Source organism: Saccostrea echinata, unplaced genomic scaffold (assembly GCF_033153115.1).
Source record: "Saccostrea echinata isolate AGI-Se365-2 ecotype Australia unplaced genomic scaffold, CSIRO_AGI_Sech_v1 ptg000009l, whole genome shotgun sequence".
Taxonomy (NCBI): domain Eukaryota; kingdom Metazoa; phylum Mollusca; class Bivalvia; order Ostreida; family Ostreidae; genus Saccostrea; species Saccostrea echinata.
Window position 1 is genome coordinate 43445081 of NW_026889758.1, and position 12806 is coordinate 43457886.

The 12806-nt window shown below is 34.7% G+C and overlaps 1 protein-coding gene across 1 annotated transcript; it reads right to left on the minus strand.

Annotated features, from left to right (window-relative positions):
• Positions 1 to 5948: 5948 nt before the first annotated feature.
• LOC133182765 (melanopsin-like) lies at positions 5949 to 12602 on the minus strand. Its single transcript, XM_061317612.1, has 5 exons — positions 12410 to 12602; positions 12091 to 12253; positions 11616 to 11740; positions 11110 to 11403; positions 5949 to 6418 (listed from the first exon to the last, which is right to left on the minus strand). The coding sequence occupies exons 1-5, from the start codon at positions 12600 to 12602 to the stop codon at positions 5949 to 5951; spliced, it is 1245 nt and encodes a 414-aa protein (XP_061173596.1).
• Positions 12603 to 12806: the final 204 nt, after the last annotated feature.

Here is a 12806-nt window from a genome sequence, read left to right on the forward strand (position 1 = left end):
TATTTCTTCCTGCTATAAGCCTGTAGGCTGTCAGAAGAAACTACAATATATTTTCTGTCGGTAATGGTATAAATTCAATTACCCGTGCTTGCGCGGGATTTCATCTAGTACTAACAACAACAGGTGTTTATTGTATCGTACGGATGCGCTAACTGGGTTGTCTTCACTACAGATGAAGAATATACAAACTTCATTGAAAGTTTTAAATTTATTACACTGGACAAAGAAACAAAACAATACTGTTCAATATTCAGAAAGTCTCTGGTGTTTCATACTTTAACAGAAACTTCTATAACTGGAGTCTTATACAGTAATATTCCATGTGCGCGTTTAACTACCTTAGGTCTAATAAAACTCTGGGAAGCACACTTGCATTAATTTTATTTACAAGATACCACTAAAAATTTTGTTTACTGCTTTGAATGAAAAATGACGCACTTACCGTATTTCTTCATTTTTTTGACTTAATATTTTGTGATGAAGCCTTTGGATGCAATAACTTTCCGGCATCGTTTTGTAGACTTGAGTAGAGGGACCTTAGGTACATGTAAGTATTTGACAGGTTGTTCCAAGCACGTAATTCGTATTTTAACTCGTTGATGGTACGGATGTGGGAAATTTGACGTTCATCATGATTTTTCATGACAAGCCAGACATTTTCAATATGGTTTAAATCGGAGGATTGTGTTCAGTCGGCATTAGCCTCTCCATTTCTCCGATATTTTCTTCCACACTTTAACTTTACCGTCCAGTTTTACAACTATGGTACTCTTCACTAAAAATAACATTCTTCCAATGTTGGTCGACTTTCCAAATTAATTTTCCCCTACAATACTGAAGTCGTTTCTTCCTGTTCACCTCTCGCACCCCCAATTGTTTTGCCACAGTCCTCCAATACTCATATATTTATATGTACTGGTCCCAGCTGAAAAAAAAAAACGGGAAGCAGCATAGTCTTTGTAAGGCTCAATATTACAATTGTTTTTTAGAGGAACTTGGATTCAATTCTAAAAATTGTAATCCAATTTATAGTTTACCTTTCGAAGAAGGAAATTCTTCAAAACCATACACTGTATGTCGAGGCAACTTGCGCTGAATATTGTTCTTTTTTATACTGATTTTGGCAATGACCTGTTGTATTCCTCAGTGATATCTAACAAACTTTTTCTTCTGTCTTTACCAGTCTGGTCGAACCCCAAAACAGGGGTAAACGGAAATAGGAAAAATCATACCCCAACACGGGGGTACGAGCATGCGCAGATGCTTAAATAACAAGAAGCAGAATAAGCAGAAATAACAATATTATCGATCTTTTTTCCTAGGATAGATTATATAAGCAAGTTTGTTTATACGATACGACAAGAGTTGCTGTTCTTGTGCATTACATGACGGGAAGAAAACCATCGTTTGAGGGTAACCCCCCGTTTTAGGGTTCGACTAAACTGTTTACGATTCTTGCTTGTTTTTACGATTTCTGCCTCTTTTTTGACTGAAATTTTGAAATCATCTAAACCTCATATTACTATTGATAGAGCTGTATGCATGATCACGGACTGTCATGGATCGGGGTCGTCCATTTAGAGGTTTATTTACAACGTCGCCTCGCTCACCAAATCGCTTTAAGAATTGACATTTAGTGGAGGAATTCAAATTTAATAATTCGACGACTTTGACTGCATTTAATCCACTTTCAATTAGTGATATTACCATCTTTTTTTCATCAACAGTAAGTTCTCGTCCCTTTTGTCCCATGCTTGTTGTTTAATTTGACAATGTAAAAATAGCATAAGTTATGACTACTTCCGGTTTACAAAGGATTTAAATAATCTACGGTGGCTTGATGGTGACAAATAAATTCGTTAAGTGTAAACTAAAATTTTATCGAAAAAGCTGATTGAAATCTTTTACAGCGGCCAACTTGAATAAATTGACATACCTTGATACAGTGGTGTAAGTCTTCTGCTCAACTGCTTCTGCTCGGCGCTCTAATTATATATGCGTCAGTGACGCAAAACACGCTTACCAATCAGAAACATCGCGCGCCTGATCATCAACAAACCCCAGGCGATACGCGTTATCCCAATTTCCATGGCAACGCAAAATTGTGCACATGTTTCACAAGAAAATATAAACAAGTAAAATATTATAACAACCTAAATAATCAAAGTAAGTTTCGTAAAAATTATAGAATATTGACATTAATCAAATCGCCGCATCTTTTAGCAACCATGCGGCAAAAACAAACGCGGTAACCATTTACTTAATAATAGATACTTAATAATAGATAAATAAAAAACCGTTTCAATTATGCGATCATGTAGACACTATAGTACAATATCGGTAACAATTCGTTTAACATTAAAACAATATCAAAGTCTTAAACAGCGAAGAAAATAAATTGTATGCGGCAATATACATCGTCTGATAACAATCGGGGACCATATCAAAACACATTTTAAAAACACGTATTTAATAGCTATAGTTAAAACATCGCAGTATAATATACTAGTACTGCCACTTCATTAGTCACATTTGCCCCTGTTAAGAATTGTGTAAGTCTCTTTTGGGTTATTTTACAACGATAAGAAATGTCAACGATGCAAGAATGAAAACATTAACTCAAATGCAAAGATGAAGGTATGACAAAACAAGATAGTAGGATGATTCTATAAAAACAATGTAAACATGAAAATATGACAACAATACATGAAAATATGACAAGATAAGGATAAAAATATAATAGAAGCATATAGATAAAGACATCTATACTATCACAATAAATGTTAAATACTGGTAACATGAGGTATGCTAATAATTAAACACAAATTTCAAAAGCATTACTAACTAAAAGATAGCAAGCAAGTAACATGTATCATTATCTTCTTGGTTTTCAGAGAGTTCATTCAAAGATCATTCATAGGATCAAAAATGGACACGATTCATGTAACTAAGCTCTTGGTGAAAAATATTGAAGTAAGAACACGACTTGACCTGTCATTTCAGTGCCTCAAAAGAATATCAAACACATAACAAATTATCAATTCTAATGACACTTATCCCAAAAAGACATCAAGTTATAATTTAAAAAAAATGAATTCATTATCATTCAAAACTGTACAGTCTCAAAATAAAATATGGAGATAACGAACAATATTCAAGCTCAAAGTCCATTTAGACAATACAAAACGAGAGCAGAGCAAACACGGACCTCCAAAAACATCATAGGTGGGATCAGGTACCGTGGAGGAGTGATCATCCCCTGTCGACCGGTCACACCCGCCGTGTGCTCCTTGTCATGATCGGGAAAAAACCCGTAGACAATGCAGTGTGTAAATAATGGCCTAACAATTAGTATGAAAAACGTCAGTCATTTGGCTTAATGATAGGTTGTATTTGCTGACAAAGTCATTGTATCGACCATAAAACTTGCCAAGTGATGACCTCAGACGAGACTGTTGATATCCTTGTTTCATCAACTTGTTTGTCAATAGCTTGCCTCGTTTTAGAAATTGTTCATACATAGAGCATGCTCTTGCGTATTGAATAAACTGGGAGACAACAACCCAATATGCAAGTGAAAAGGATATATAAGTAAGGGAAGTTTACGATTGAAAAATTGAAGTCATCATTTGTATCATAAAGCTTTGTTGTAAGGTTACCATTAAAGTCTATTTCTAGTAAAATATCAAAAACAGATGTGTCAGACTCTTTGGTATATCTTTTATTTCAAGCTCACTGGGATATATCGAATCGATCATATGAATGGAAGTAACTATTTTTAATTGATAATACGTCGTCGATATATCTAAATGTCGAGTTGAAGGCCGCAGTAAATGTTCAATTGTTTTCTTCTCATGTAGATGTTTTTGAATAAATTCTGCTTCATATGAATATTACAAAAATGCTCCGCTAACAAAGGGGCGCAATTGGTACCCATGGGAATTCCAACATACTGTTGAAAAACCTGATCTCCATAAACTACATAGAAACTCGAGCTTCTTTTTAATATCAACTTCAGAGTACTTGTGTGTACAATTCAGAATCCCTTTTAACAAAATAATTTTGCAATTGACCCATGACAAGGTAAGTATATTTACGAGTTCTATTTATTGCTATCCGTTTTTGTCTGTCGTGCGAAGTGCGTTAACATTTGAACATTTTTAGCTTCTCCTCTGAAACCGCTCAACCAACTTCAACCAAATTTGGCATATAGCTTCTATGGGTAAAGGGGAACAAAAATTGTGAATTTCATGGTCCCTGCCCCCTGGGGCCTGAGGTGTGGGGCTAAAACCGCCAAAATTAATGCAATCTTTAAAAATCTTCTTCTACTCCTGGACATCAAGCAGTCAAACTGTTGGCGTGATAGTAATAAGCATTGAGCTCTCTACCAAAATTGTGAAATTCATGGCCCCGGGGTCAGGGGTTCTTGTGATAGGGTGGGGCTCAATTTATTAATTAGGGAAAATGCATGAATTCTTTCAAAATTTTCTTCTCTGCTCCTGGGCATTTTTCAAACAAAGGAAGTGCATGGTTATGATAAGGAAGAATGCCTCTTCCAAAGTTGTGAAATTCATGGCCCCAGGGTCAGGGGTTCTGGTAAAGGGGGGGGGGGGCTCTATTTATTATATAGTGAAAATGCATAATTTCTTTCAAAATATTGTTTCTACTACTGGTTACAAAGCAAAGAAACAAGTGTGTAGCTATGATGAGCAAGGGTGCTTATTCCAGAATTGTAAGCTTATAGCCAATGGGTCAGATGTTCTGGTGTAAGAATGGGGCTTTATTTATTTAATAATATAGTGAAAATGCATCTCTTTGAAAATTTTCTATGCTTCTTGGCATATTCAAGGCAGAAAAAAATTTTAATATGCAAGGGTATTTTTACCAGAATTTTGAACACCTGGACCATTTAATCAAGTGTTCTGGTCCTGGCCAGTGCTCTATTAACTTGTGTTCTGCTGAACAAAGTTATTCCCCTTTGCCATTCACCTTCGATAATAAATCACTGTAAATAATATATTTGAATGCTTAATAGAATAAGAGAATTATGCAAGAATATTTATTGTATGATACAAAAAGTACTTTCATAGTTGTAATGATCAGGTAGACTTGGAAATAATAGATGAATAAAATTGAGACAAAAATAACTTATCTTTTTTAATTGTTCTTCAAAGGCCGCGAGAGGCCAATGTGAGAGGTAATTATATGGAGTTAAAAAATAGACAGTTTGTTAATAGTCTGCATGGTAATAGTGATAAATGGGGGACAGATAGATACAACACCAATTATTTTGTTGATGCAAATCATACTATTTTTCTTGCTTTGGGCAACAACGTTAACGCTTCATTTATCAGTTTATGGATCCTCTAAATTGTTGTATTGTACTCAGGTGACCGTTAATGCCCTTTGGCCTCTTGTTTATTGAAAAAGCAGCTATCAATGATGACTTTAATTTATCGTGGGAATGGTAGTATAAAGTGTTGAAAAGTATGTTTTGTTGTTATTGAATTTGTCAGCGGGGACATACTGATCGTATAATCTAATTCTTGTTTCACATCTGCATTGTCTAGACAGAAGGATAGATGGCATTATACAGACATTACACAACATTCAAATATTCTAATGACATATTCAATAGTTTAGTTTTTATCTTTCAGCAGGAAATCGGTTTGATGTACAACACAGGTATTTGTCAAGTGTATGCTATTGTAAGTATAATATGATAATATGGAAAAGAAAATGAAGGATATAACATAAATTCAAGCAAATACCACAGATGCTTCACTTTACAATAATTAGAATTACACAGAAAATCCACATCTCATCCCTGTCCTAACCCTATTTCCCAATTAATATAAAACAATCAAATTTTAACGAGTTATTTTATCTAAAGGGAAATTTACATAGCTTAAAGTTAATGTCCATAATGTTTGCTGTTTTTATCAGGTTTAAAAAATGTTATCAATGGGAGATGGTCTTCCATACGGTTTCAGTTTCCCAGCAGATGGTCGTCTAAGCATCTGGTAAGCAACAGATTTTAACCGGGAGGGTCGCGGAGACTTCTTGTAAGATACATTGGGGCGCTCACTCTCCCTAGGAACATGGTGTAAGGACCTCATCTGCTGCTGTGTCTGGTGTTGTCTAAGCAGCTCTTCTAAATGGTTGTTGGCAAGTGTGTTGTTTCTCAGGGCCCTGGTCTTCCTCTCAATGATGGGTTTCAATATCATTCTTCCATGGTGAAGTGTATCCCTGGTGGTTTTGGGGGGTGTATTTTTCAGGTCGAACTCACTGCTGTCCTCCAAGATCAAGAACTCATCAAGGATGGATGCCTCCTCTGAATTAAGGGATGGAATGGTGTTCTTGCAGACTGATGGTGAGGCAGGGACAGCAGAAGAGGAGCTGTATGTAGAGGAAGACACTGCAAGACAGAATGAGCAGGCATAGCTGGTGATGGCTGAAAGGCACGTGGAGTTATGGTAGGGCACGTATGGAGAGACAAAGTGGGAAGCTGAGGAATGGTGGTACCGTGGGCCTTCTTTTGCTTTCCCATGCTCTTCTTGACTCTACTATGCTCCACTGCATGCCTCATCATGGAGAAAACAATCTTCCTCTCTAGCCTGATCTACTCCTGAACTTGAACAGTGTATGTAGACATTGTTGCTGTAATGGACCGAAGAATGTCGAACCGTTTGAGATGCTTAAGTTAGTGTAATTGTAGTGACTATACTGGCTTAAAGAACACTGGTAAGGCTACTCATCAATGGTAAGGTGTTGCGCATGGAAAGTCTACTTTTGGAGTAAAGAGGAAAATAAATAACTATCAAATTCACATTGCATGCTTTAGTGATACTTGCCCGTATGCGATGTTATATATATGAACGTTCCAAAGAATCAATCAATACATTTTATTAAATGTTTAATGACGCTTTCCAAGGCTTTATAACATTTGTAGAATTAGATTGTGAAACTTGTACTACAAATTGTTTCAAGCACTTTGAAAAGAAAATGACAATACTTCATAATATTTAATAATATTTTCATTAGAAATAATCTTTGGCCAAATATCGTACAACCTTAGGAAATTTCTTCACACAGGAAATGCACTTGCCAAATATGTTTTATTTTCTCTCATTGAAAAGTTATAGCCAATGATATGGCTTTCATTTCATACAAGTGTACTACCTGTGACAAGACTTTTCCAAATTACCTTTATGTTTCATCATGCTGCACAATCTCACCGCAACTCTGTTTTTGCTGAGTTATGATCAATGAAATCAACACCAATGTTGAGATGAAATGTCATTTATTAAAAATGACGAAAATAAGAAAAATATATACATAAACATGATAGGGGATCAGACCAAAAAGGTATTTAACATATCAATATGCTGATCTCCTTAATTTACAGATAAACAATATTTGCAAAAAATATAAAAAAAACAGTAAGTATACAGCAAAAAGATGGCACATCAAAAATAAATATGCCAGTAAAATGAAAAATATATAAATGCAAAATAAGGTAGGAAAGACTGGGGTGGTGGTGGGTGTGCCAAATTTTTTGGTGGTATCGATAGCATAGATGAGGCGAGAATGACCCAACGCTGACTGGTCAGCTACCGACAGCATCAAAACACGTGACGGTCATTTCTGATTGGCTATTAGCATACATAGGGGTAAGGTTTGACCATGGAAAATTTTCGAGTTTGTAACAAGTAGCCGAAACTGAAGAAATGGGGAAAATTGAATAACATGCACCTGACACCTGCAAGGCATGGGAGAATTCCAGCAGATGAAGAAAAATCAAAATACTGAGTTTTAAAACAATACAAAATAAAATATACACTTACTTACATTAAAACAAAAGAAAATTAAACAGCATTCAACACATAAATGAAATTATTTACATAATTGTTGTTTGTTGTTTGACTTGACTGCATTACTTTAAATTGGTCATAACTTTTGAATGAGAAAAGATAGGGCTTTCATATTATACATGTGTATTACCTGTGACAAGACTTTTCCAAATTTTTTTATCCCGTGACCTTGACCTTGAAGTTTGGTCTACTTTTCAAATATTTACTTTGCTTATAACTTTTGATAGAGGAGGAATGAGGTTTTTATATTTGACATGTGCACTATCTGTGAAAAAATCGGTACCATTCCAAATATACTATGATTTTTGACCCATTAACCTTGAAGTTTGAGCTACCTTTCCAAAATCTTTACATTACTTTAAATTGGTCATAACTTTTGAATGAGAAAAGATAAGGCCTTTTTATTATGCATATGTATTACATGTGACAAGAATTTTCCAAATATTCTATTATTTATTACCCCGTGACCTTGACCTTGAAGTTTAGCCTATTTTTCAAATATTTTCTTTGTTTATAACTTTTGATTGAGGAGAGATAGGTGCATTATCTGTGACAAGACCTTTCCAAATAAACTATGATTTTTGACCTCTTGACCTTGAAGTACTTTTCCACAATTTTAACATTACCTTAATTGGTCATAAAATTTGAATGAGAAAAGATAGGGCTTTCATATCACATGTCTACATTACCTGTGACAAGACCTTTCAAAATATATTATAGCTTTTGACCCTGTGACCTTGACCTTGAAGTTTGCCCTTCTTTTCAAAAAATTAATCTTAGCTTGTAACAGATAGGGCTTTCAAATTTGACATGTGCATTACCTGTGACAAGGTGTTTCCGAGAATGCTATGATTTTTTTTTTTACCCCTTGACCTTAACCTTCATGTTTGATCTAATTTTCAAATATTTAAACTTCGGTGATTACTTTTGAATGACATACATAGGGCATTCATATTTTACAAGTGCATTACTGTGTCAATATGTTTCCGAATGTGCTATAATATTTGACCCCTTGACCTTTAAGTTTGACCTAATTTTCAAACATTTTTCAGTGTTGCTAACCTTTGAAGGAGCGAAGGAAGGGCATTCATATTTGACACTTGCATTACCCGTGACAAGTATTCCCAAATGTACTATGATTTCAAGACCTTTCCAACTGTATACTTTCGTTTTTGAATTTTTTTTTTCACATGTGCATGAAATATATGGAGATAACAAACAGTATTCGAGCTCAAAAGTCCATTAAACATTACAAAATAGGAGCAGAGCAAACACGGACCTCTAAGACATCAGAGGTGGGATCAGGTGCCATGGAGGAGTGAGCATCCATTGTCGACCGGTCACGTCCGCCGTGTGCTCCTTGTCATGATCGGGAAATAACGGAAAAATCCATCGACAATTTAGTGTGTAAATAATGGCCTAACAATTAGTATGAAAAAAGTCAGTCAGCATTTGACTTAATGATAAATTGTATTTGCTGACAATGTCATTGTATCGACCATAGAACTTACGAAATGATGACTTTAAACGAGACTGCTGATATTCTTGTTTCATCAACTTGTTTGTCAATAACTTACCTCAATTTAGAAACTGTTCATATGTAGAACATGCTCTGGTGTATCGAATCACCTGAGAGATATAAACCCGTGTGCAGGTGATAAGGGTATATTGCTGAACATTACTTGTGACAAGATCTTTCGGGTTGTATTATGGTATTTGACCTTATGACCTTGATCATGTTTTCAGAAGCTCTAATCTTTGCCATAACTGTTATTAATTCAATAATTTATGTCTTTTGTATAATACACAGACAAGACAGGACACACAAACAAAACAATTACAATATGCCATAAATAATGGCATCCCATCCACTGGACATCGAATTAATTTGCTTGTTGCTACTTAATATACATGTCATATGCAATGTCAGCTACTAAATCTAACAGATGAAATACAGAATAAAATCAGTTTTTACGAATATTTATTTAACAATAATTATGGTATTTCATAAGCAATTTGATATGGTTATCGAAGTATTTTGCTGTTATATCATTAATTACACATAATGTGACAAAAATTCCCTAATACACGTACGTCATTTTATCGGGTGAAAACATTGTTCAGTTTATTGCCCGCTAAACGTAACAAGACTCCAAGGAGACATAATTGCTCACAATAGTCACATTGATCTCACAAACAATGACTCTGAAAAGAATAACTGTATTAGGGCCAACACTTATATAAACTATCAACAAGTTAATCACAAAATACCGTATAGTGTGAAATTATAAATGTATTAGGCAAATTATAGTCTTGTTAATCATGAAGAGTTTGTAAACCTGTCTATTTCGTAAATTCTTTGGGTTCTGTTATGGATCAAATCGGGGAGGGGGGGGGGGGTAAAAATAACCGAACAAAATCAACAAATATTAATAAATATTAATTTCTTGTGACGTTTATAGGGTTTTGTAAAGAATAAAGATTATAGAGGTGACGGTGTAATAAAAAAATCTGCTGAAATGTGTGCTACATTGTATTTTTCATGTAGAACATAGAATCATGTATATCTTGCAATTTATAAAATGGTATATAAACAAGCCATATTGATGCCTTTGACGCCATGGAGTATGTAATTGATTCAATCTTTTACATCAAGTCTCAATGTTTCCAAATCAAGCGTTTCAGTTCGATACGAAAATCAGGAAATCCAGCTGCGTATACAAAAATATTGACTACTGTTTGTGTCTTCGCAAAAAATGTTGGGATGATTGAAAAATAAATGGAAACGTTTACTCCAAATGTCACCAGAACAGCAACGCAAGCATATGGAACCCATGCGACAAGAAACGCAACCATTGATCTTCCGATGTTCTGAAAAATGATTTAAAATATGATATCATGGAGTGCCCTACCTAAAATTTTGTCCATCACTTAAAGATAATGTTCTGGATTAAATATTTTTGTACGATACGATTCGATTCTTTTTTCAACCTGTCATAGTCTATCCATTTATCTGAATTGAATTTATATTAAACCTTTTCCCAACCCAACAAAGAAAAAATTGGAAAATAAAAATGATCCAAAGCAAACCAGGAAATAAAATTACTTTTCATACATGTACTTACCTATAATAAAATAGACAGGTAAAGGAAAAAGGTTGGTATTTTTACCTTCAATACAGTATCCTGTATAATTCTGCCTTCATTTCTAACTCCATGGCGTGGGTTTGAAATACTTGTTTCCGTATCCCCGTCAGGAGCGAGGGAAACTGTTTTTCTGATCTTTACAGAAACTTTGAAGTAGAAGATGGTAATAATACCAACAGGTAAGATAAAAACCAAAAGGAAAACAGACATAATATAGGAGCGGACGTTCTCGGATTTGCTTGTCCAGTCAATGGAGCAGGAGGTTCCGAACGGTTCTATACCGTACTTTCCCCAGCCAATGAAAGGGAATGTGCTCCAAAGAATGGCATACAACCATATAAGGCCTATAGTCAATCCAACTTTCTCAACACCGATAAACTCGGCTACAAAATTAAGGAAAAAAAAGAGTTTAATAAATATGCCAACCTCTGAGGTAAATTAAGTGAATGAATTATATGTTATTTACAGTGCATGAGTTTTCAGATTTTTTTTATAACCAATACAAAGATTTTTTTTTTTTACCAAAATGATACATTAATTATGTGCTTAATTTTTTGTTGTATTGTGAAGGCAAACGCTTAGTGAATATACTTACATTCTGGATTACAGACCAGAAGATAACGGTATATTCCTAGGAAGGCATACGTCATAATGTTACATACTGCACCCGAAAACACAAAGAAAGCATATAGCTGACAGCCCAAATCACCAAAATACCACCTAAAAAGTAAATTTTGCAAGGGATCACACATGAAATTTAAAATGCAATTAAATTAAAATCTTGCTGATCAAACAGATGTGTTAGCCCTTCGGATGAGACCGTATAGACCGAGCATATATCGCTGTTGATGCTATCACGAAAATGATCCTTTACTGTTCAATTGTCGAGTACAATTCACGGTGGCCCACTGTTAGTGAAATGTTTCAGAACGGACGTTTAACAAACATTTAATGTAGTATTCTGGCATTACACAGTAGTTAAGATACTTCTGAACATCTGAGATTCTTTTATTAAACCTTTGATATTAAGATTTGTAGGTAAATATGAACATTGAGGAAAATGTACTCACCCACAATAAATGTTCGATATGATTGCCATCGGATACCCAAGCAACGACTCAAAAAGATTAGCTATTCCAATGTTGACTATAAAGAAATTGGCAGAATATCTTGCAAGACGACTCTTTGTGAAAATATATATGACTAGCGAGTTTCCACAAAAGGAAATGACAGCTGAAAAAAGAGAACTCGGAATATTGTATCCGTGAAATCAACCTTTGATCAGAAGTAATTTATTTTAAATCACTTGGACTTAATTATATACTTCATAACACTTAAAATTTATAAGTATACAAGTTATCTTGTTCATTACAACTACTCTTTAGTTACCTGTGAATGTCAAGTAAGCGGAAAGAATGTAGTAAAGATTAGCAGGTAAAGTTGTCTGTTCCACTAACGACCCATTCTGGAGCAGAACTGCTGAATTGTTCATAATGTCAAACAAGGTAACTTTTGGGGCAGTAAGTTCTGTGTTGCACCGTTCGGTATCTTCCTTGGCAGAGGTTACGCAGAGAAATGACATCCAAGCAAGAATACTCAATAATGGCAAAGTGATAATGGTCCGATGTGTTTTGTTAAAATAATTTTGTGGGAGTAAATTCATGTTTTCTATTTACAATATACGAATTCATTAAAATAGATGGGCACTGTTTATGTCATGTATGTTTTAATTTCAAATCGAATTATGAATGGGACATGATCAGGAAATGCATTCAGTTTGTCATAA